General features: G+C 53.6%; 1 protein-coding gene across 1 annotated transcript in view; it reads left to right on the forward strand.

Moving 5' to 3' along the window:
- STAG3 (STAG3 cohesin complex component) overlaps nt 1-22712 on the forward strand; it is a 550068-nt gene that overhangs the window by 271580 nt on the left and 255776 nt on the right. The window contains 4 exon segments of the mRNA XM_075346684.1: nt 12804-12907; nt 14974-15066; nt 15280-15369; nt 16532-16732. Of these exon segments, the coding sequence (XP_075202799.1) occupies nt 12804-12907; nt 14974-15066; nt 15280-15369; nt 16532-16732 (488 nt within the window).

Below are 22712 nucleotides of genomic sequence, written 5' to 3' on the forward strand. Positions count from 1 at the left end.
CTGACTCTGCAGGGGAAGGAATCCAGTCACACTCCTCAGCATCTGACTCTGCAGGGGAGGGAATCCAGTCACACTCCTCAGCATCTGACTCTGCAGGGGAGGGAATCCAGTCACACTCCTCAGCATCTGACTCTGCAGGGGAGGGAATCCAGTCACACTCCTCAGCATCAGACTCTGCAGGAGAGGGAATCCAGTCACACTCCTCAGCATCTGACTCTGCAGGGGAAGGAATCCAGTCACACTCCTCAGCATCTGACTCTGCAGGGGAGGGAATCCAGTCACACTCCTCAGCATCAGACTCTGCAGGAGAGGGAATCCAGTCACACTCCTCAGCATCTGACTCTGCAGGGGAGGGAATCCAGTCACACTCCTCAGCATCTGACTCTGCAGGGGAGGGAATCCAGTCACACTCCTCAGCATCAGACTGTCAGCACAGTAGAGAGTAGATCCTTCATGAGCTTTAGGGGTCATCACTGGTGGAAAGAATCTCTGCTGGTACATGAGAGCTAGTGAAGGTTAACAAACCTCATATGCATCATGTGTATCTGGGTGGGATCATTATGAAACTCATAGCCGACTGAGAACTGAATTTCAGGGGGTCTAAAAATCATTGAAGGATTGAAAATTGCACTTGTCCTCTGCTTTGTAAGCACAATATGTATTTCTTTCTTCGGCGCTCCATTGGGAGACCCAGACGATTGGGTGTATAGCACTGCCTCCGGAGGCCACACAAAGCAATTACACTAAAAAGTGTAAGGCCCCTCCCCTTCTGGCTATACACCCCCAGTGGGATCACTGGCTCACCAGTTTTCTGCTTTGTGCGAAGGAGGTCAGACATCCACGCATAGCTCCACTGTTTGTAGTCAGCAGTAGCTGCTGACTATATCGGATGGAAGAAAAGAGGGCCCATATAGGGCCCCCAGCATGCTCCCTTCTCACCCGCGGTGGTGTTTGTAAGGTTGAGGTACCTATTGCTGGTACGGAGGCTGGAGCCCACATGCTGCTTTCCTTCCCCATCCCCCTGAGGGGCTCTGTGGAAGTGGGATCTTACCGGCCCCCAAGCCCTGAGGCCGGGCTCCATCCACAGACCCAGAGAACCTGCTGGATTCGGAGCATGAGTACAGTCAGGGACAGGCCCTGCATCATTCAGGTACTCTGTGTCCCCGGCAGGCACTGACACTCTCAAGGCTTGCTGAGCGTTGTAGTGCGCCGGGGACAGTAGCGCTGTGCGCGGGGGTTAGGTCACTGCAGCTTTGCTGAGTGACGTTACATGTTGGGAACTACTGCGCCGACCGCTCCTGGAGCGGCGGCGCAGCTGCGACTTGTGGTGCGCCGGGGACTTTGCGCCGACCGCGCTTTTACGGCGGCGGCGCTTTTAACTTTAGCCCCCGGCTTCTGCGGCCTAGCGCCGCTTCGTTCCCGCCCCCACCCTGTCAATCAGGGTAGGGGAGAGACGCTGCTCAATAGGCAGCGCCGAGGGCTGGAGCCTTATTTACATGCTCCAGCCCTCTCACTAGGCACAGGGGGAAGCAGGCTTCCCGCTCTTCGTCGGTGTACGCCCAGGGCCCGCCCCCCCTCCCCACAAGGACGCCGGCAGCCATTACACATGCGGTCTGGCTGGGGAAAGGCAGCAGGCTCTGGGAGACCCAGACTAGAGGGATTTTGGCGACCACACACCCGCTCCTAAGCGGGCGGTAAGCAGCACAGTTGTGCTGGCCCCATTTGTGCCTCAGTGATATATTAGTGTACTTTTTTCTTGGTACCAGATATATATCTATATATATTTATATAGTGCACTGTAAGGTCGCTTCTTGGCTGGACACCCTGTACTGCTCTGAGGAGACAGCAACATGTCATCCGCAAAATCAAGGGTGCCAAGGCACGGGCTGTGTACACTGTTTGTACTGCATGTGGGGCTGATCTACCGGCAGGCTCCAATGACTCACATTGTGTGCAATGTTCAGTCCCAGTGGCACTTCGTCAGCCAGAGCCTATTGTGGTGGTAGCCCAGGCACAGACGCCTGTGAACCCTGCCCCGGTGACGGGGACAGACTTTGCAGTTTTTGCTGATAAAATGTCTGTGACTATGACAAAAATCCTGGAGACCTTGCAGGCCAGGCCAGTTACTCAGACCATGGACACTGCTGTGTCTATGCTCTCTGGTCCCCCTCAGTTGGAGCTAATCCGTACTTCAAGGGGGTCTCAAGCATCACAGGCTGAAGTCTCTGACTCAGATGACAGTCCCAGGCACCCTAAGCGAGCTCGCTGGGAAAGACCCTCGACGTCATCACACTGCTCAGGGTCTCAGCGAGAAGAGTCTCTCTGTGATGAGACTGAGGACGGTGATCAGGATTCTAATCCTGAGGCCCCTCTCAATCTGGATGCCCCTGATGGTGACGCCATGGTTAATGACCTTATATCGGCAATTAATAGACTGTTGGATATTTCTCCCCCAGCTCCTTCAGCAGAGGAGGCAGCTGCACAGCAGGAGAAGTTCCATTTCCTGTATCCCAAGCGTAAATTAAGTGCTTTTTTGGACCACTCTGACTTCAGAGAATCAATCCAGAAGCACGACGCTCATCCAGACAAGCGTTTCTCTAAACGTTCTAAGGATACCCGTTATCCTTTTCCCTCTGAAGTAGCCAAACGCTGGACTCAGTGTCCAAAGGTGGATCCCCCAATTTCCAAGCTTGCGGCTAGATCCATAGTCGCAGTAGAGGATGGCGCTTCACTTAAAGATGCCAATGACAGACAGATGGACCTTTGGTTAAAATCTGTCTATGAAGCTATCGGCGCGTCGTTTGCTCCAGCATTCGCGGCCGTGTGGGCACTCCAAGCTATTTCAGCTGGTTTAGCACAGGTGGATGCTATCATACATCCAGCAGTACCGCAGGTGGCGTCCCTAACTTCGCAAATGTCTGCGTTTGCGACCTATGCTATCAATGCTGTCCTAGAATCTACGAGCCGTACCTCTATGGCGGCCGCCAATTCTGTGGTTTTGCGCAGAGCCTTATGGTTAAAGGACTGGAAAGCAGATGCTGGTTCCAAAAAATGCTTAACCAGCTTGCCATTATCTAGAGACAGACTGTTTGGTGAGCCATTGGCTGAAATCATAAAACAGTCCAAGGGTAAGGACTCTTCCTTACCACAGCCCAGAGCAAGTAAACCTCAACAGAAAAAGTGGCAGTCGAGGTTTCGGTCCTTTCGAGGCTCGGGCAAGGCCCAATTCTCCTCGTCCAAAAGGACTCAGAAAGGACAAGGGAGCTCAGATTCCTGGCGGGCTCACTCACGCCCCACGAAAGCAAATGGAGGAACCGCTTCCAAAGCGGCTACCTCATGACTTTCGGCCTCCTCCCTCCGCATCCTCGGTCGGTGGCAGGCTCTCCCGCTTTTGCGACATTTGGCTGTCACAGGTCAAAGACCGGTGGGTAACAGACATTTTGTCTCGCGGGTACAGAATCGAGTTCAGTTCTCGGCCTCCACTTCGGTTCTTCAGAACCTCCCCACACCCCAACCGAGCAGATGCCCTGCTGCAGGCGGTGGACTCTCTAAGAGCAGAAGGAGTCGTGATCCCTGTCCCCCCTCAAGAACGGGGGCGAGGATTTTACTCCAATCTCTTTGTGGTTCCAAAAAAGGACGGCTCCTTCCGTCCTGTTCTGGACCTAAAGCTGCTCAACAAGCATGTGAACGCCAGGCGGTTCCGGATGGAATCCCTCCGCTCAGTCATTGCCTCAATGTCCCAAGGAGATTTCCTAGCATCAATAGACATCAAAGATGCTTATCTCCACGTGCCGATTGCTACAGAGCACCAACGCTTTCTACGCTTCGTGATAGGAGACGACCATCTTCAGTTCGTGGCTCTGCCATTTGGTCTGGCGACAGCCCCTCGGGTGTTCACCAAGATCATGGCGGCAGTGGTAGCAGTCTTGCACTCTCACGGACACTCTGTGATCCCTTACTTGGACGACCTACTGGTCAAGGCACCCTCTCAGGAGGCATGCCAACTCAGCCTGAATGTTGCACTGGAGACTCTCCAGGCGTTCGGGTGGATCATCAACTTCCCAAAGTCAAATCTGTCACCGACCCAATCACTAACGTATCTTGGCATGGAGTTTCATACTCTCTCAGCGATAGTGAAGCTTCCGCTGGACAAGCAGCGGTCCCTACAGACTGGGGTGCAGGCTCTCCTTCAAAGTCAGTCACACTCCTTAAGACGCCTCATGCACTTCCTCGGGAAGATGGTGGCGGCAATAGAGGCGGTTCCGTTTGCGCAGTTCCATCTGCGTCCACTTCAATGGGACATTCTCCGCCAATGAGACGGGAAGTCAACGTCACTGGACAGGAAAGTCTCCCTTTCCCAGACGGCCAAGGACTCTCTGCAATGGTGGCTCCTTTCCACCTCATTATCACAGGGAAGATCCTTCCTACCACCGTCCTGGGCGGTGGTCACGACAGACGCGAGTCTGTCAGGGTGGGGAGCAGTGTTTCTCCACCACAGGGCTCAGGGTACGTGGACTCAGCAGGAGTCCACCCTTCAGATCAATGTTCTGGAAATCAGAGCAGTGTATCTTGCCCTACTAGCTTTCCAGCAGTGGCTGGAAGGGAAGCAGATCCGAATTCAATCGGACAACTCCACAGCGGTGGCATACATCAATCACCAAGGGGGGACACGCAGTCGGCAAGCCTTCCAGGAAGTCCGGCGGATTCTGATGTGGGTGGAAGCCACGGCCTCCACCATATCCGCAGTTCACATCCCCGGCGTCGAAAACTGGGAAGCAGACTTCCTCAGTCGCCAGGGCATGGACGCAGGGGAATGGTCCCTTCACCCGGACGTGTTTCAGGAAATCTGTCGCCGATGGGGAAGGCCGGACGTCGACCTAATGGCGTCCCGGCACAACAACAAGGTCCCAACCTTCATGGCACGGTCTCGCGATCAAAGAGCGCTAGCAGCAGACGCCCTAGTGCAAGATTGGTCGCAGTTCCGGCTCCCGTATGTGTTTCCACCTCTGGCACTCTTGCCCAGAGTGCTACGCAAGATCAGATCCGACTGCAGCCGCGTCATACTCGTCGCTCCAGATTGGCCGAGGAGGCGTGGTATCCGGATCTGTGGCATCTCACGGTCGGCCAACCGTGGGCACTACCAGACCGACCAGACTTACTGTCCCAAGGGCCGTTTTTCCATCGGAATTCTGCGGCCCTGAACCTGACTGTGTGGCCATTGAGTCCTGGATCCTAGCGTCTTCAGGCTTATCCCAAGGGGTCGTTGCCACCATGAGACAGGCTAGGAAGCCCACGTCTGCTAAGATCTACCACAGAACGTGGAGGATATTCTTATCCTGGTGCTCTGCTCAGGGAGTGTCTCCCTGGCCATTTGCATTACCTACCCTCCTTTCTTTCCTGCAATCTGGGTTAGAAAAAGGTTTGTCGCTCGGCTCCCTTAAAGGACAAGTCTCGGCGCTATCCGTCTTTTTTCAGAAGCGTCTAGCACGACTTTCTAAGGTGCGCACTTTCCTACAGGGGGTTTGCCATATCGTTCCCCCGTACAAGCGGCCGTTAGATCCATGGGATCTGAACAGGGTACTAGTTGCCCTCCAGAAGCCGCCCTTCGAGCCTCTGAGGGAGGTTTCACTTTCTAGACTATCACAGAAAGTGGCTTTTCTGGTAGCGGTCACGTCTCTTCGGAGAGTGTCTGAGCTAGCAGCGCTGTCTTCCAAGGCTCCCTTCCTGGTCTTCCACCAGGACAAGGTGGTGCTGCGCCCCGTTCAGGAGTTTCTCCCGAAGGTGGTATCCTCCTTTCATCTTAATCAGGATATCTCTTTGCCTTCGTTTTGTCCTCATGCAGTTCATCGGTATGAGAAGGATTTACATTTGTTAGATCTGGTGAGAGCACTCAGAATCTACATTTCCCGCACGGCGCCCCTGCGCCGTTCGGATGCACTCTTTGTCCTTGTCGCTGGTAAGCGCAAAGGGTCGCAGGCTTCTAAGGCCACCCTGGCTCGATGGATCAAAGAACCAATTCTTGAAGCCTACCGTTCTGCTGGGCTTCCGGTTCCATCAGGGCTGAAGGCCCATTCTACCAGAGCCGTGGGTGCGTCCTGGGCATTGCGACACCAGGCTACGGCTCAACAGGTGTGCCAGGCAGCTACCTGGTCGAGTCTGCACACTTTCACCAAACATTATCAGGTGCATACCTATGCTTCGGCGGACGCCAGCCTAGGTAGAAGAGTCCTGCAGGCGGCAGTTGCCTCCCTGTAGGGGAGGGCTGTCTTCGCAGCTCTAACATGAGGTATTTCTTTACCCACCCAGGGACAGCTTTTGGACGTCCCAATCGTCTGGGTCTCCCAATGGAGCGCCGAAGAAGAAGGGAATTTTGTTACTTACCGTAAATTCCTTTTCTTCTAGCTCCTATTGGGAGACACAGCACCCGCCCTGTTGTCCTTCGGGATTTTTGGTTGTTTTTCGGGTACACATGTTGTTCATGTTGAACGGTTTTCAGTTCTCCGACGTTACTTCGGAGTGAATTTGTTTAAACCAGTTATTGGCTTTCCTCCTTCTTGCTTTTGCACTAAAACTGGTGAGCCAGTGATCCCACTGGGGGTGTATAGCCAGAAGGGGAGGGGCCTTACACTTTTTAGTGTAATTGCTTTGTGTGGCCTCCGGAGGCAGTGCTATACACCCAATCGTCTGGGTCTCCCAATAGGAGCTAGAAGAAAAGGAATTTACGGTAAGTAACAAAATTCCCTTCTTTTCGCTCCTAATTGGGAGACCCATACAATTGGGTGTATAGCTACTGCCTCCGGAGGCCGCACAAAGTACTACACTTAAAAGTGTAAGGCCCCTCCCCTTCTGGCTATACACCCCCCCGTGGGAGCACGGGTCCTCAGTTTTTTGCTTTGTGCGAAGGAGGTCAGACACGCACGCATAGCTCCACTGTTTAGTCAGCAGCAGCTGCTGACTATGTCGGATGGAAGAAAAGAGGACCCATACAGGGTCCCCAGCATGCTCCCTTCTCACCCCACTTTCTGTCGGCGGTGTTTGTTAAGGTTGAGGTACCCATTGCGGGTACGGAGGCTGCAGCCCACATGCTGATTCCTTCTCCATCCCCATTAGGGCTCTGGATGAAGTGGGATTTTACCGGTCTCCAGGCACTGAGACCTTGCTCCATCCGCAGCCCCTGGAGAAGCCGCTGGATATGGAGCTGAGTATCGTCAGGGACAGGGCCCTGCTCCGTCAAGGTACTCTGTGTCCCCGTGCATATCGCGCGCACACCGCAGCATTGCTGGGTGTGTTAGTGCGCCGGGGACATCAGCGCTGCTGCGCTTGTGCCATTTCCTCACTTCAGCTTGGCTAAGTGAGTAGACTGAGGGCGAACGGTCGCGCCGGCCGCTGGGACTGCGACGCGGCTGGGACTTGTGGTGCGCCGGGGACCGCGCTGGCCGTGCATATATCACGGCCGCGCTTATTACTACAGTCCCCGGCTTTTGCGGCCTAGTTCGTTCGTTCCCGCCTCCGCACCTGCCAGTCAGGAGGAGGGCGGGACGCTGTACAGAGCATCAGCGCTGAGGGCTGGAGTCTTTTTTACATACTCCAGCCCTCACACTAGGCACAGGGGGACGCAGTTTCCCGCACTTTTGTTTGTGGCACGCCCACGGTCCGCCCCTCTTCACTGAACGCCGGCAGCCATTCCTGACTGCACGCTGAGCTGCAGAGGGGAGACGGGGAGACCCAGACACGGGATTCTACGGCCTCATACCCGCTGTTCAGCGGGCGGTAAGCAGCCCTCAGGGCTCACCCCCACTTGTGCCGTTTTGTGTACTTAGTATTTTGTTTTTTCCAAATACTTTGCACTGTACGGTCGCTGGTGATTCTCGGCTATATACCCTCCTAGATTACAAGGAGGCAACAGCATGTCGTCCGCAAAACGCAAGGGTGCCAAGGCACAGATATTATATGCTGCCTGTACCGCATGTGGGGCTGCTCTACCGGCAGGTTCCACTGACCCCCATTGTGTGCAGTGCTCGGCCCCTGTGGCACTTGCACAGCCGGGGCCTCTGCTGGACGTGACCCAGGGTGTAACACCTGTAAATGCTGTCCAGGTGACAGGAACGGAGTTTGCAGCTTTTGCTGACAGATTGTCTACGACTATGTCAAAGATTCTTGAAACATTGCAGTCTAGACCAGTAACTCAGACCATGGACACGGTTGCATCATTGCTCCCTGGTCCCCCTCAGCTGGAACACTTCCAAGCTCCGGGAGTGTCACATGCACCCCAGGGTGACGACTCTGACTCGGACGACAGTCCCAGACAACCTAAGCGGGCTCGCTATGAGCAGCCCTCAACTTCGTCTCACTGGTCAGGATCCCAGCGGGACGAATCTATGGGTGATGAGGCGGATGTAACTGATCAGGATTCTGATCCTGGGACCGCTCTCAATCTAGATACCCCGGATGGTGACGCCATAGTGAATGATCTTATAGCGTCCATCAATAAGATGTTAGATATTTCTCCGCCACCTCCTCCTGCGGAGGAGTCAGCTTCACAGCAGGAGAAATTCCATTTCAGATATCCCAAGCGTAAATTAAGCACTTTTCTGGACCACGCTGACTTTAGAGACGCAATCCAGAAACACCACGCTTATCCTGAAAAGCGGTTTTCTAAACGGCTTAAAGATACACGCTATCCGTTTCCCCCTGACGTGGTCAAGGGTTGGACCCAGTGTCCCAAGGTGGACCCCCCAATCTCCAGGCTTGCAGCTAGGTCTTTAGTTGCAGTAGAAGATGGAGCGGCACTTAAAGATGCCACTGACAGGCAGATGGAGCTCTGGTTGAAATCCATCTATGAAGCTATTGGAGCGTCGTTGGCGCCAGCTTTCGCAGCTGTATGGGCACTCCAAGCTATTTCAGCTGGGCTTACGCAAGTCGACTCGGTCACACGTACATCTGCTCCGCAGGTGACACCATTGACCTCTCAAATGTCTGCATTCGCGATTAATGCTGTCCTAGACTCTACGAGCCGTACGGCAGTGGCGTCAGCCAACTCCGTGGTTTTGCGCAGAGCCCTGTGGTTGAGAGAATGGAAGGCAGATTCTGCTTCCAAGAAGTGCTTAACCAGTTTGCCTTTTTCTCGTGACCGATTGTTTGGGGAGCGTTTGGATGAAATCATTAAACACTCCAAGGGTAAGGACTCGTCCTTGCCTCAACACAGACAAAACAAACCCCAACAAAGGAGGGGTCAGTCTGGTTTTCGGTCCTTTCGAGGCTCAGGCAGGTCCCAATTCTCCTCGTCCAAAAGGACTCAAAAGGATCAGAGAGGCTCAGATTCTTGGCGGACTCAGTCACGCCCAAAAAAGACTGCAGGAAGAACCGTTACCAAGACGGCTTCCTCATGACTCTCAGCCTCCTCTCTCCGCATCCTCGGTCGGTGGCAGGCTCTTCCGCTTTGGCGACATTTGGCTGTCACAGGTCAAAGACCGTTGGGTGAGGGACATTCTGTCGCACGGGTACAGGATAGAGTTCAGCTCTCGTCCTCCAACTCGTTTCTTCAGAACTTCCCCACCGCCCGACCGAGCCGATGCTCTGCTGCAAGCGGTGGCCGCTCTAAGGGCGGAAGGAGTGGTGACTTCTGTTCCTCTTCAGGAACAAGGTCACGGTTTTTACTCCAATCTGTTTGTGGTGCCAAAGAAGGACGTTTCGACCCGTCCTGGATCTAAAGTTGCTCAACAAACACGTAAAAACCAGGAGGTTCCGGATGGAATCTCTCCGCTCCGTCATAGCCTCAATGTCTCAAGGAGATTTCCTAGCATCAATAGACATCAAAGATGCTTATCTCCACGTGCCGATTGCGCCAGAGCATCAGCGTTTTCTACGCTTCGTTGTAGGAAACGAACACCTGCAGTTCGTAGCGTTACCTTTCGGGCTGGCAACAGCCCCTCGGGTCTTCACCAAGGTCATGGCAGCAGTAGTAGCTGTCCTGCACTCGCAGGGTCACTCTGTGATCCCGTATTTGGACGATCTACTTATAAAGGCACCCTCTCAAGAGGCATGCCAACACAGTCTGAACGTGGCACTGAAGACTCTCCAGAGTTTCGGGTGGATTATCAACTTTTCAAAGTCAAATCTAACCCCGACCCAATCACTAACATATCTTGGCATGGAGTTTCATACTCTCTCAGCGATAGTGAAGCTTCCACTGGACAAGCAGTGTTCTCTGCAGACAGGGGTGCAATCTCTCCTTCAGGGCCAGTCGCACTCCTTGAGGCGCCTCATGCATTTCTTAGGGAAGATGGTGGCAGCAATGGAAGCAGTCCCTTTCGCGCAGTTTCATCTGCGCCCTCTACAATGGGACATTCTCCGCCAATGGGACGGGAAGTCGACGTCCCTCGACAGGGATGTCTCCCTCTCTCAGGCAGCCAAGGACTCTCTCCGATGGTGGCTCCTTCCCACCTCATTGTCACAAGGAAAGTCGTTCCTACCCCCGTCCTGGGAAGTGGTCACGACGGATGCAAGCCTATCAGGGTGGGGAGCAGTGTTTCTTCACCACAGGGCTCAGGGTACGTGGACTCAGAAAGAGTCCACCCTTCAGATCAATGTTCTGGAAATCAGACCAGTCTATCTTGCTCTGCGAGCCTTCCAACAGTGGCTGGAAGGAAAGCAGATCCGGATTCAGTCGGACAATTCCACAGCGGTGGCGTACATCAACCACCAAGGGGGAACACGCAGTCGGCAAGCCTTCCAAGAAGTCCGGCGGATTCTGACGTGGGTGGAAGACACAGCATCCACCATATCCGCAGTTCACATCCCAGGCGTGGAAAACTGGGAAGCAGACTTTCTCAGTCGCCAGGGCATGGACGCAGGGGAATGGTCCCTTCACCCGGACGTGTTTCAGGAGATTTGTCGCCGCTGGGGGATGCCGGACGTCGACCTGATGGCGTCACGGCACAACAACAAGGTCCCGCTTTTCATGGCACGGTCTCACGATCACCGAGCTCTGGCGGCAGACGCCTTAGTTCAGGATTGGTCGCAGTTCCGGCTACCTTATGTGTTCCCACCTCTGGCATTGTTGCCCAGAGTGCTCCGCAAGATCAGGTCCGACTGCCGTCGCGCCATTCTTGTCGCTCCAGACTGGCCAAGGAGGTCGTGGTACCCGGATCTGTGGCATCTCACGGTAGGCCAACCGTGGGCGCTACCAGAACGTCCAGACTTGCTGTCCCAAGGGCCGTTTTTCCATCTAAATTCTGCGGCCCTGAACCTGACTGTGTGGCCATTGAGTCCTGGATCCTAGCGGCCTCAGGTTTATCTCATGCAGTGGTTGCCACCATGAGACAGGCTAGGAAACCATCCTCCGCCAAGATCTACCACAGAACGTGGAAGATATTCTTATCTTGGTGCTCTGCTCAGGGAGTTTCTCCCTGGCCATTTGCATTGCCTATTTTTCTTTCCTTCCTGCAGTCTGGGTTGGAAAAAGGCTTGTCGCTTAGCTCCCTTAAAGGTCAAGTCTCCGCGCTATCCGTATTCTTTCAGAAGCGCCTGGCGCGACTTCCTAAGGTACGCACGTTCCTGCAAGGGGTTTGTCATATCATTCCCCCTTACAAGCGGCCATTGGATCCCTGGGATCTGAACAAGGTTCTAATTGCTCTCCAGAAGCCACCTTTCGAGCCTATGAAGGAGATTTCTTTTTCTCGGCTTTCACAGAAAGTGGCTTTTCTGGTGGCGGTCACGTCTCTTCGGAGAGTGTCAGAGCTGGCGGCGTTATCTTGCAAATCTCCCTTCCTGGTGTTTCACCAAGACAAGGTAGTTCTGCGTCCAATTCCAGAGTTTCTTCCCAAGGTGGTTTCTTCCTTTCATCTCAATCAAGATATCACTTTACCATCTTTGTGTCCGCATCCAGTTCACCAATTTGAAAAGGGTTTACATCTGTTGGACCTGGTGAGAGCACTCAGGATCTACATTTCCCGCACGGCGCCTCTGCGCCGTTCGGATGCACTCTTTATCCTGGTCGCTGGTCAGCATACAGGATCGCAAGCTTCCAAATCCACCCTTGCGCGGTGGATCAAGGAACCAATTCTTCACACCTACCGTTCTGCTGGGCTTCCGATTCCATCTGGACTGAGGGCCCATTCTACCAGAGCCGTGGGTGCGTCCTGGGCATTACGGCATCAGGCTACGGCTCAGCAGGTGTGCCAGGCGGCTACCTGGTCGAGTCTGCACACTTTTACCAAGCATTATCAGGTGCATACCTACGCTTCGGCGGATGCCAGCCTAGGTAGACAAGTCCTTCAGGCGGCGGTGGCCCACCTGTAAGAAAGGGCTGCCTGACAGCCCGATCACGAGGTATTCTTTTACCCACCCAGGGACTGCTTTTGGACGTCCCAATTGTCTGGGTCTCCCAATTAGGAGCGAAAAAGAAGAAGGGAATTTTGTTTACTTACCGTAAATTCCTTTTCTTCTAGCTCCAATTGGGAGACCCAGCACCCGCCCTGTTTTTTCTTAGGGTTTTGTTTTTCGGGTGCACATGTTGTTCATGTTGATAAGTTAAGTTCTCCGATATTGTTTATCGGATTGAATTTGTTTTTGAAACAGTTATTGGCTTTCCTCCTTCTTGCTTTTGCACTAAAACTGAGGACCCGTGCTCCCACGGGGGGGTGTATAGCCAGAAGGGGAGGGGCCTTACACTTTTAAGTGTAGTACTTTGTGCGGCCTCCGGAGGCAGTAGCTATACACCCAATTGTCTGGGTCTCCCAATTGGAGCTAGAAGAAAAGGAATTTACGGTAAGTAAACAAAATTCCCTTCTTTCTGATTTTAGGCTTAGATGACCGGGAGGAGAGCGCCCTGATTGAGATCCTCGTGTCTTCCATAAGACAGGCAGCAGAAGGGACGTCTCCAGTTGGTAGAGGACCTGCAAAGAAGGTAGGACAGCCAGTCCGAGATTGCTCAGAAAGGCAAATGTTATGACAAACCATATCTTCCGCTCTGCGCGGAGTCTGGCCACGACTGACCCCAGTGCTGCACAAGCTCCTGCAAGCTTCTTACTCTATAGTGACATTTTATAGTGTCAGTGCAGAGTAAAACATGGAACGCCCTGGCATTTTACAGGCTCTGGTCGGTGCAGAAGTAGTTAAGGCTGTGTACAAGCAGAGTTTTTTATTTCCTTTATATTGGAGGTCATAAAAAATGGCACGTTTTCCTAGTGGAAATCTTTTCAGGAAGCTCTTTCTGTGGGGGTTTTTTGGAGGTGTTTTTTGTTTCTTGTAAAGGTTTTAAAGTGCTTTTGGAAGAATTTTTATTCCCGAAGTGTCTCTTTTCAGCCTTTTTAATTGGATGGTGACTTGTTGGGACCGCTTCAGAGAAGTGACATGGAGTGACTGCGGCGTCCCTGCATAGTTGCTGACTCTTCTCCCTACAGGGACGCTAGCATACTCCCTACCGCGGCCACTGTGCAGGCTCAACTCCACATGTTCCGCCTCCCGCCGCAGTCCACAGCTTCCAGAGCCTGTGCACGTCTCCTGGCAAACTGCCTAGAGAACGGGCACTCTCCCTGTTTCTTAAAGGGGCTGTGTGTACACTCTGCCTATAGCTGAGAAGCACTGGGTACTTAAGGCACCCTCCCCTGTAGGGAGGTGCCTGAGCAACTCCTGTCTAGTCTGTTCCTTCACCTACGAGTTGTTGTCAGGTCCCTGTGCCCTTGTATCCTGCCTGAACCCAAACATGTCTGGTCTGAACCAGAACCTGTTCATACCTAAAACTCGTTCCTGTCTGTGTACCTGAAGCCGTGGTCCAGTTTGTACTCAAGTTCGGTCCTGTCATTGCCGTCCGGTCCTGTCATTGCCGTCCGGTCCTGTCGATGCCGTCCGCCCTGTCGATGCCGTCCGCCCTGTCGATGCCGTCCGCCCTGTCGATGCCGTCCGCCCTGTCGATGCCGTCCGCCCTGTCGATGCCGTCCGCCCTGTCGATGCCGTCCGCCCTGTCGATGCCGTCCGCCCTGTCGATGCCGTCCGCCCTGTCGATGCCGTCCGCCCTGTCGTTGCCGTCCGCCCTGTCGTTGCCGTCCGCCCTGTCGTTGCCGTCCGCCCTGTCGATGCCGTCCGCCCTGTCGATGCCGTCCGCCCTGTCGATGCCGTCCGCCCTGTCGATGCCGTCCGCCCTGTCGATGCCGTCCGCCCTGTCGATGCCGTCCGCCCTGTCGTTGCCGTCCGCCCTGTCGTTGCCGTCCGCCCTGTCGTTGCCGTCCGCCCTGTCGTTGCCGTCCGCCCTGTCGTTGCCGTCCGCCCTGTCGATGCCGTCCGCCCTGTCGTTGCCGTCCGCCCTGTCGTTGCCGTCCGCCCTGTCGTTGCCGTCCGCCCTGTCGTTGCCGTCCGCCCTGTCGTTGCCGTCCGCCCTGTCGTTGCCGTCCGCCCTGTCGTTGCCGTCCGCCCTGTCGTTGCCAGCCGCCCTGTCGTTGCCAGCCGCCCTGTCGTTGCCAGCCGCCCTGTCGTTGCCAGCCGCCCTGTCTGTGCCAGTACCAGTATGTAGTCCTGGCTGTGATCTTGACCTGTCCTGCCTGTTACCCTGAGCCCTGTACCCGTGTCCCCTGACCCCTGGGGTTAACTACTGCAGTCTGAGGACTATCTTGGAGTGGAACCTGGTGACTACCGACAGTCAAGTCTGACCTCCCCATCAGAGGCTCTGTTGCTCCACTGCGCAGTGAGTCCACACCCACGTGTGGGGCACATGCAGCTTGTCAGTGACTTGTAGTAACACGTCTCCGCCTCTTGCCCTCCGTCCTGCCCGTCTGTAACTGTAGACGAGTCAGTCTGACAACAGGTACCAAGCTGCTCAGAAGGGACTCGTCTAGTGGCCATCACTTTAGAGCAAATTTAAGTAAAAAACCCCACAATTTTTGGTAATTAAAGTATATTACCTTTTTGATAGAATCTACATTGGCAACCTAATCTGCAAATCATTGCTGAAATGACAGCGGCCATTTCTCGTTATAGATCCTTTCTGCGAAGGAGAAGAGGATGCAGTCCGAGGATAAGCTAAGACTGAGCCGGCACATGATTGTGACATTACCCCATCTCCTGGCCAAGGTACCGGAGTCTCAATTAAATATTCTGAGAGAAGTCCGTGTTTATTCTTCGTGAAAGCGCGTCCATTTGTTTCTGAAACTGCACCACAAATGCAAATTTTACAGTATATCAAAGTATAATAAAGCTATTTCAGAAGTCAAGTAGGTTTTTGGTTTTTTTTTGTTTTTCTAGTCTTACAACCCGTTTTCTGGCTAATTGCTTTTATGTTTTCAGTTCTCAGCGGATGAAGACAAAGTAATAACTCTGCTGAAGGTGGTGAAGCAGCTGGATCTGGAGATTTACTCTACAGAACGGCTGGAGAAGGTGAGAAGGGTGGGAGGCCGGGGTCTGTACTGCAGTGTGCAACGCTCGCCGCTGGTGATGGTAAAGCGGCAAGCTGAAGTGGACCCACTGGACCATGGGGGGGATCCCTGGTTTACCCTTTAGTGAGAGGGGCTTGACTAAGCGCCCGCCACAAGGCAGACGCCAGGTAGCACTCCTAGGGCAGTGACCGGGACTGTGGCAGGTGACATCCAGGGCAAGGACTGACACAGATGCAGACTGGCTGAGACTCTAGTGTAGACCGGAACGGCTGAGGCAGATACCACGGCCATGGCGGACACAGGTGCGGAGTGGCAAAGCCTTGTGTAGACCAAAACGTCTGAGGCAGATAGCACGGCCATGGCGGACTGGCAAAGCCTAGTGTAGACTGAAACTGGTGAGGCAGATAGCACGCCCATGGCGAATACAGGTGTGGACTGGGAAAGCCTAGTGTAGACTGAAACGGCTGAGGCAGATAGCATGGCCATGACGAATACAGGTGTGGACTGGCAATGCCTAGTGTAGACCGAAACGAATAAGGCAGATAGCACGGCCAAGAAGGAAAGGCAGTCACTAGTGTGGACAGAAACCAGCAGGATGGCTGAGGCAGATAGCATGGACAGGCAGTCACTAGTGTAGACAGGGATCACCGGGACAGCTGAGGCAGATAGCAGGGCCAAGATGGACAGGCAGTTACTAGTGTAGACAGGGACCACCGAGATAGCTGAGGCAGATAAGAGAGATGAGCACCGGGGTTACCAACAAGATCAGGAAAAGGGGAGAGTGGACATGGATAGTAGACAAGAGGGACCTGACAACTAACTAGCTAGTAAACAGAACACTAGGTAACATAGTTGCTCAGGCACCTCCCCTAGTGGGAGAGTGCCTTAAGTACCTAGTAACACTTATCGATAGGCTGAGAAACACTTCCAGGAAATGGTGCGCTGGCCCTTTAAGAGAACAGCAGCTGTGAGCGCACATGCCCTAGGCGAATTCTTGGGAGATGTGTGGCATACACAGGCCCCGGGAGGAGTAAGCAGAGGACGCACACTTGGGGGTCTGCCGGGAAGACAGGCAGCATATGGCACAAGCAGGTGAGAGCGGTAAGACCGTGTCCCTGCTGGAAAAAGCGATGCAGTGCTTGACTTTGGTCCCTTCTTGTCAGAATTTAGATCTCCTCTTGACCCAAGTGCAAGATATCATGGAGAAGCACACGGAGCCGCTGGTCCTGGAGGCCTGCTCTTCTACGCTGTACACCTTGTGTGACCGAGATCTGGCGTTCTCCACTAGGACGGACATTGTGCTCAGCCAACTATTGGACAGACTCACCACTCATTTCCAGAATCACCTGCCAGACATTTTGCAGGTATTGACCACTGAAGCAATCTGCAGACAGGAGAGGGGCTGAGTTTTTATGTCCTTTTTTTATTGCATTGAATATTCCAGTTAGCTCTGATTTTAAAGGGCTTTTCTGGTTGTAATGTCAAGGTAGAGATTTTGGGTAAAGATAGCTAATGGTATCTTCATACAGGGTATCCAGAGACCGGTGCCGTATTAGCTGTATATCAGTGCCGATAGTAATGTATCAGACAATGAACACATGAGACATGTTCTCTCTCTCTCCTTGAGCCAGCGTCTCCAACTGAACTCGTGTATTTGGAAAAAACTTCATTATACAGAATGCAACTCCGGGCTTGAAGCTAGAACAGGGAGTAAGGAGTATTCCACTCCTTAATTTCTCCCAGCATGTTATGAAACACATCTCTGTTATACATTCTTCCTGTGCGAATCTACTGATAAGACCTTGCACGTTTCACATTCTGGCTTCTTATATCTTTGGTTAACCCCTTCATGACTAAACAGCTTAGAATTATATTATGGGTCTATGCGATGGCTAACATAGACAGACAGATAATTATGCAACTACATGTATATTTTGATTATTTACATACACAGATATTCTTATTACGTTTTAAACAAACAAACAAGCTATAGCTTAGGCCACCTCCACAGTAACACTTTTTTTTTTTTTTTTTTTTTTAACTCCATGGGCCTCTGCTGGGTTAAAATAATAAACATTTCTGTAACACACCTTATCCTGGTCCAGCACTGCCTCTCTATCGCTGCTACAGTCTCTGGCTTCACAAGTCACATCACCGCTGCAGCCAATCACTGAGCTCAGCGGCTCGGCAGAGCAGTGGTAACTCTTGATATCAAAGCTAACAGGAATAAGTCTTGTATATGGCAGTGTAGATGGTTGCAACAAAACACCCTATAAGTTACTTTTTATCCAGTGAGTGCGGCGCCCGTTGAATGTCACCATATACAGGCACGTGGTATTCACATGTGCTGTATATCAGTATTTCTTTGTCGCTCCATTGGGAGACCCAGACAATTGGGTGTATAGCTTCTGCCTCTGGAGGCCACACAAAGTAATTACACTTTAAAAAGTGTAACCCCTCCCCTCTGCTATACACCCTCCCGTGCATCACGGGCCCCTCAGTTTTTTGCTTTGTGTTGAAGGAGGCACACATTCACGCAAGCTCCACGTTTTTAGTCAGCAGCAGCTGCTGACTTTATCGGATGGAAGAAAAGAGGGCCCCTATGGGGCCCCCGGCATGCTCCCTTCTCACCCCACTCAGGTCGGCGGTGTTGTTAAGGTTGAGGTACCCATTGCGGGTACACAGGCTGGAGCCACATGCCGCTTTCCTTCCCCATCCCTTAGGGGCTCTGGGGAAGTGGGATCCTATCCGGTCATCCAGACACTGGGACCGGTCTCCCTCCGCAGCCCCTGGGGGAATCTGCCGGACAGGAGACGGAGTATCGTCAGGGACATGGCCCTGCATCCACAGGTACTCTGTGTCCCCGTTGGGACGGCGCATAAAGCACCTTGGGCCCAGACGCTGCAGCGACTGCGGCGTGGGTATGGGTCTGGGACTACCGCGCCGACCGTGCACTGCCGGCCGGCCGCGGTTTTAACTTTAGTCCCCGGCTTTTGCGGCCTAGTATAGTATTCTCCCGCCCCCAGGCCTGCCAGTCAGGGAAAAGGGCGGGACGGTCGGTATGACGCCGACAGTGAGGGCTGGAGTACACTGAGCTGTCCTCCGCCCCCCTCACTACTCACGCTGGGGCACCAGATTCCCGCACTTTTGTGACTACGCCCACGCCTCCCTCCTCCTCCTCTGAGAACGCCGTCAGCCATTTTTTTCAGCACATTCTGCGGTGGAGATCTTCTGGCTGCAGCTGAGGGAGACCCGGGGCAGGGAATCTGGTGGCCACACAGAGCGGTTGGTAACCCACACCGGTCTGCCGGTGCTCGACCCCCCAGAGTGCCGAACTGTATATATATATATATCTTTTGTGTATACATTTGCTGGTTCGGCTGTACTGTTAACTTGGTGCTATATATATCCCTCAGTGATCACGGTGATCCCTTACTTATCTCTTGGAGGACAACAACATGTCGTCCGCAAAGAGCAAGGGTACCAAGGCACAGGCTTATTTTACAACCTGTACCTCATGTGCGGCTATGCTACCTGCAGGTTCCACCTACCCTCATTGTGTGCAATGCTCGGCCCCTGTGACACTCACTCAGCCGGAGCCTCAGGCACTGGTGGGACCCCCGGCTCAGGTAGAGACACCGGTTCCCACTGTCCAGGTGACAGGGACAGAGTTTGCAGTTTTGGCTGACAAACTGTCTGAGTCGCTTTCACAGTCCATGGCTCAGTCTATGGACAAATGGTCTGCTAAGATACTAGAAGCCTTGCAGTCCAGACCAGCAACACAGATGCAGGGCACTGTGCGTTCTTCGTCCCCAGATCCCCCTCAGTTGGCGCGGCAATCTGCTCCTGAGGTGACACATAGGTCCCACGGTGAGGACTCCGACTCGGACCGCAGTCCCAGACCGGTGAAGCGGGCTCGCTGGGGACCTTCCTCCACTTCATCACGCTGCTCAGGGTCTCAGCATGAGGACTCTCTGGAGGATGAAGAGGGTGGCGCAGCTCAGGGCTCAGACCCTGACGGCGCTCTCAATCTAGATACACCTGAAGGGGACGCCATAGTAAATGACCTTATAGCGTCCATCAACCAGGTGCTAGAAATTTCTTTTTCGCTCCTAATTGGGAGACCCAGACAATTGGGTGTATAGCTACTGCCTCCGGAGGCCGCACAAAGTACTACACTTAAAAGTGTAAGGCCCCTCCCCTTCTGGCTATACACCCTCCCGTGGGAGCACGGGTCCCTCAGTTTTTTGCTTTGTGCGAAGGAGGTCAGACACGCACGCATAGCTCCACTGTTTAGTCAGCAGCAGCTGCTGACTATGTCGGATGGAAGAAAAGAGGGCCCATACAGGGTCCCCAGCATGCTCCCTTCTCACCCCACTTTCTGTCGGCGGTGTTTGTTAAGGTTGAGGTACCCATTGCGGGTACGGAGGCTGGAGCCCACATGCTGATTCCTTCTCCATCCCCATTAGGGCTCTGGCTGAAGTGGGATTTTACCGGTCTCCAGGCACTGAGACCGTGCTCCATCCGCAGCCCCTGGAGAAGCCGCTGGATATGGAGCTGAGTATCGTCAGGGACAGGGCCCTGCTCCGTCAAGGTACTCTGTGTCCCCGTGCATACGCGCGCACACCGCAGCATTGCTGGGTGTGTTAGTGCGCCGGGGACATCAGCGCTGCTGCGCTTGTGCCATTTCCTCACTACAGCTCAGCTGAGTGGGTAGACTAGGGCGAACGGTCGCGCCAGGCCGCTGGGGTCAGTCGCACTGCGACACTGCTGTGACTTGTGGTGCGCCGGGGACTTCCGCGCTGGCCGTGCATATATCACGGCCGCGCTTATTACTACAGTCCCCGGCTTTTGCGGCCTAGTTTGTCTCGTTCCCGCCTCCGCACCTGCCAGTCAGGAGGAGGGCGGGACGCTGTATAGAGCATCAGCGCTGAGGGCTGGAGTCTTTTTTACATACTCCAGCCCTCACACTAGGCACAGGGGGACGCAGTTTCCCGCACTTTTGTTTGGGCACGCCCACGGTCCGCCCCTCTGCACACAACGCCGGCAGCCATTCCTGCCTGCACGCTGAGCTGCAGAGGGAAGACTGGGAGACCCAGACACGGGATTCTACGGCCTCATACCCGCTGTTCAGCGGGCGGTAAGCAGCCCTCAAGGGCTCACCCCCACTTGTGCCGTTTGTGTACTTGGTATTTTGTGTTTGCAAATACTTTGCACTGTGCGGTCGCTGGTGTTTTTCTCGGCTATATACCCCCCTAGATTACAAGGAGGCAACAGCATGTCGTCCGCAAAACGCAAGGGTGCCAAGGCACAGACGTTATATGCTGCCTGTACCGCATGTGGGGCTGCTCTACCGGCAGGTTCCGCTGACCCCCATTGTGTGCAGTGCTCGGCCCCTGTGACACTTGCACAGCCGGGGCCTCTGCTAGACGTGACCCAGGGGGTACCACCTGTGAATGCTGTCCAGGTGACAGGAACAGAGTTTGCAGCTTTTGCTGACAGATTGTCTATGACTATGTCTAAAATTCTTGAAACATTACAGTCTAGACCAGTTACTCAGACCATGGACACTGTTAACTCATTGCTCCCTGGTCCCCCTCAGCTGGAACACTTCCGTGCTCCAGGGGTGTCACACGCACCCCAGGGTGACGACTCTGACTCGGACGACAGTCCCAGACAACCTAAACGGGCTCGCTATGAGGGGCCCTCAACTTCGTCTCAATGGTCAGGATCCCAGCGGGATGAATCTATGTGTGATGAGGCGGATGTAACTGATCAGGATTCTGATCCTGGGACCGCTCTCAATCTAGATACACCGGATGGTGACGCCATAGTGAATGATCTTATAGCGTCCATCAATAAGATGTTAGATATTTCTCCGCCAGCTCCTTCTGCGGAGGAGTCAGCTTCACAGCATGAGAAATTCCATTTCAGATATCCCAAGCGTAAATTAAGCTCTTTTCTGGACCACGCTGACTTTAGCGACGCAATCCAGAAACACCACGCTTATCCTGATAAGCGGTTTTCCAAAAGGCTTAAAGATACACGCTATCCTTTCCCCCCTGACGTTGTCAAGGGCTGGACCCAGTGTCCCAAGGTGGATCCTCCAATCTCCAGGCTTGCGGCTAGATCCTTAGTTGCAGTAGAAGATGGAGCGGCACTTAAAGATGCCACCGATAGACAGATGGAGCTCTGGTTGAAATCCATCTATGAAGCTATTGGAGCGTCGTTGGCGCCAGCATTCGCAGCCGTATGGGCTCTCCAAGCTATTTCAGCTGGTCTTACACAGATTGACACGGTCACACGTACATCTGCTCCGCAGGTGGCACCATTGACCTCTCAGATGTCTGCATTCGCGTCTTACGCGATTAATGCTGTCCTAGACTCTACGAGCCGTACGGCGGTGGCGTCAGCCAACTCCGTGGTTTTACGCAGAGCCCTGTGGTTGAGAGAATGGAAGGCAGATTCTGCTTCCAAGAAGTGCTTAACCAGTTTGCCTTTTTCTCGTGACCGACTGTTTGGTGAGCGTTTGGATGAAATCATTAAACACTCCAAGGGTAAGGATTCATCCTTACCTCAACACAGACAAAACAAACCCCAACAAAGGAGGGGTCAGTCTAGTTTTCGGTCCTTTCGAGGCTCAGGTAGGTCCCAATTCTCCTCGTCCAAGAGGACTCAAAAGGATCAGAGAGGCTCAGATTCTTGGCGGACTCAATCACGCCCAAAAAAGCCAGCAGGAAGAACCGTTACCAAGACGGCTTCCTCATGACTCTCAGTCTCCTCTTTCCGCATCCTCGGTCGGTGGCAGGCTCTCCCGCTTTGGCGACATTTGGCTGTCACAGGTCAAAGACCGTTGGGTGAGGGACATTCTGTCTCACGGGTACAGGATAGAGTTCAGCTCTCGTCCTCCAACTCGTTTCTTCAGAACTTCTCCACCGCCCGACCGGGCCGATGCTCTGCTGCAGGCGGTGGCCGCTCTAAAGGCGGAAGGCGTGGTGACTTCTGTTCCTCTTCAAGAACAAGGTCACGGTTTTTACTCCAATTTGTTTGTGGTACCAAAAAAGGACGGATCGTTTCGTCCCGTCCTGGATCTAAAGTTGCTCAACAAACATGTAAAAACCAGGAGATTCCGGATGGAATCTCTCCGCTCCGTCATCGCCTCAATGTCTCAAGGAGATTTCCTAGCATCAATAGACATCAAAGATGCTTATCTCCACGTGCCGATTGCGCCAGAGCATCAGCGTTTTCTACGCTTCGTTATAGGAAGCGAACACCTGCAGTTCGTAGCGCTACCTTTCGGGCTGGCAACAGCCCCTCGGGTCTTCACCAAGGTCATGGCAGCAG

This window comes from Anomaloglossus baeobatrachus, chromosome 4 (genome assembly GCF_048569485.1).
Source record: "Anomaloglossus baeobatrachus isolate aAnoBae1 chromosome 4, aAnoBae1.hap1, whole genome shotgun sequence".
Taxonomy (NCBI): domain Eukaryota; kingdom Metazoa; phylum Chordata; class Amphibia; order Anura; family Aromobatidae; genus Anomaloglossus; species Anomaloglossus baeobatrachus.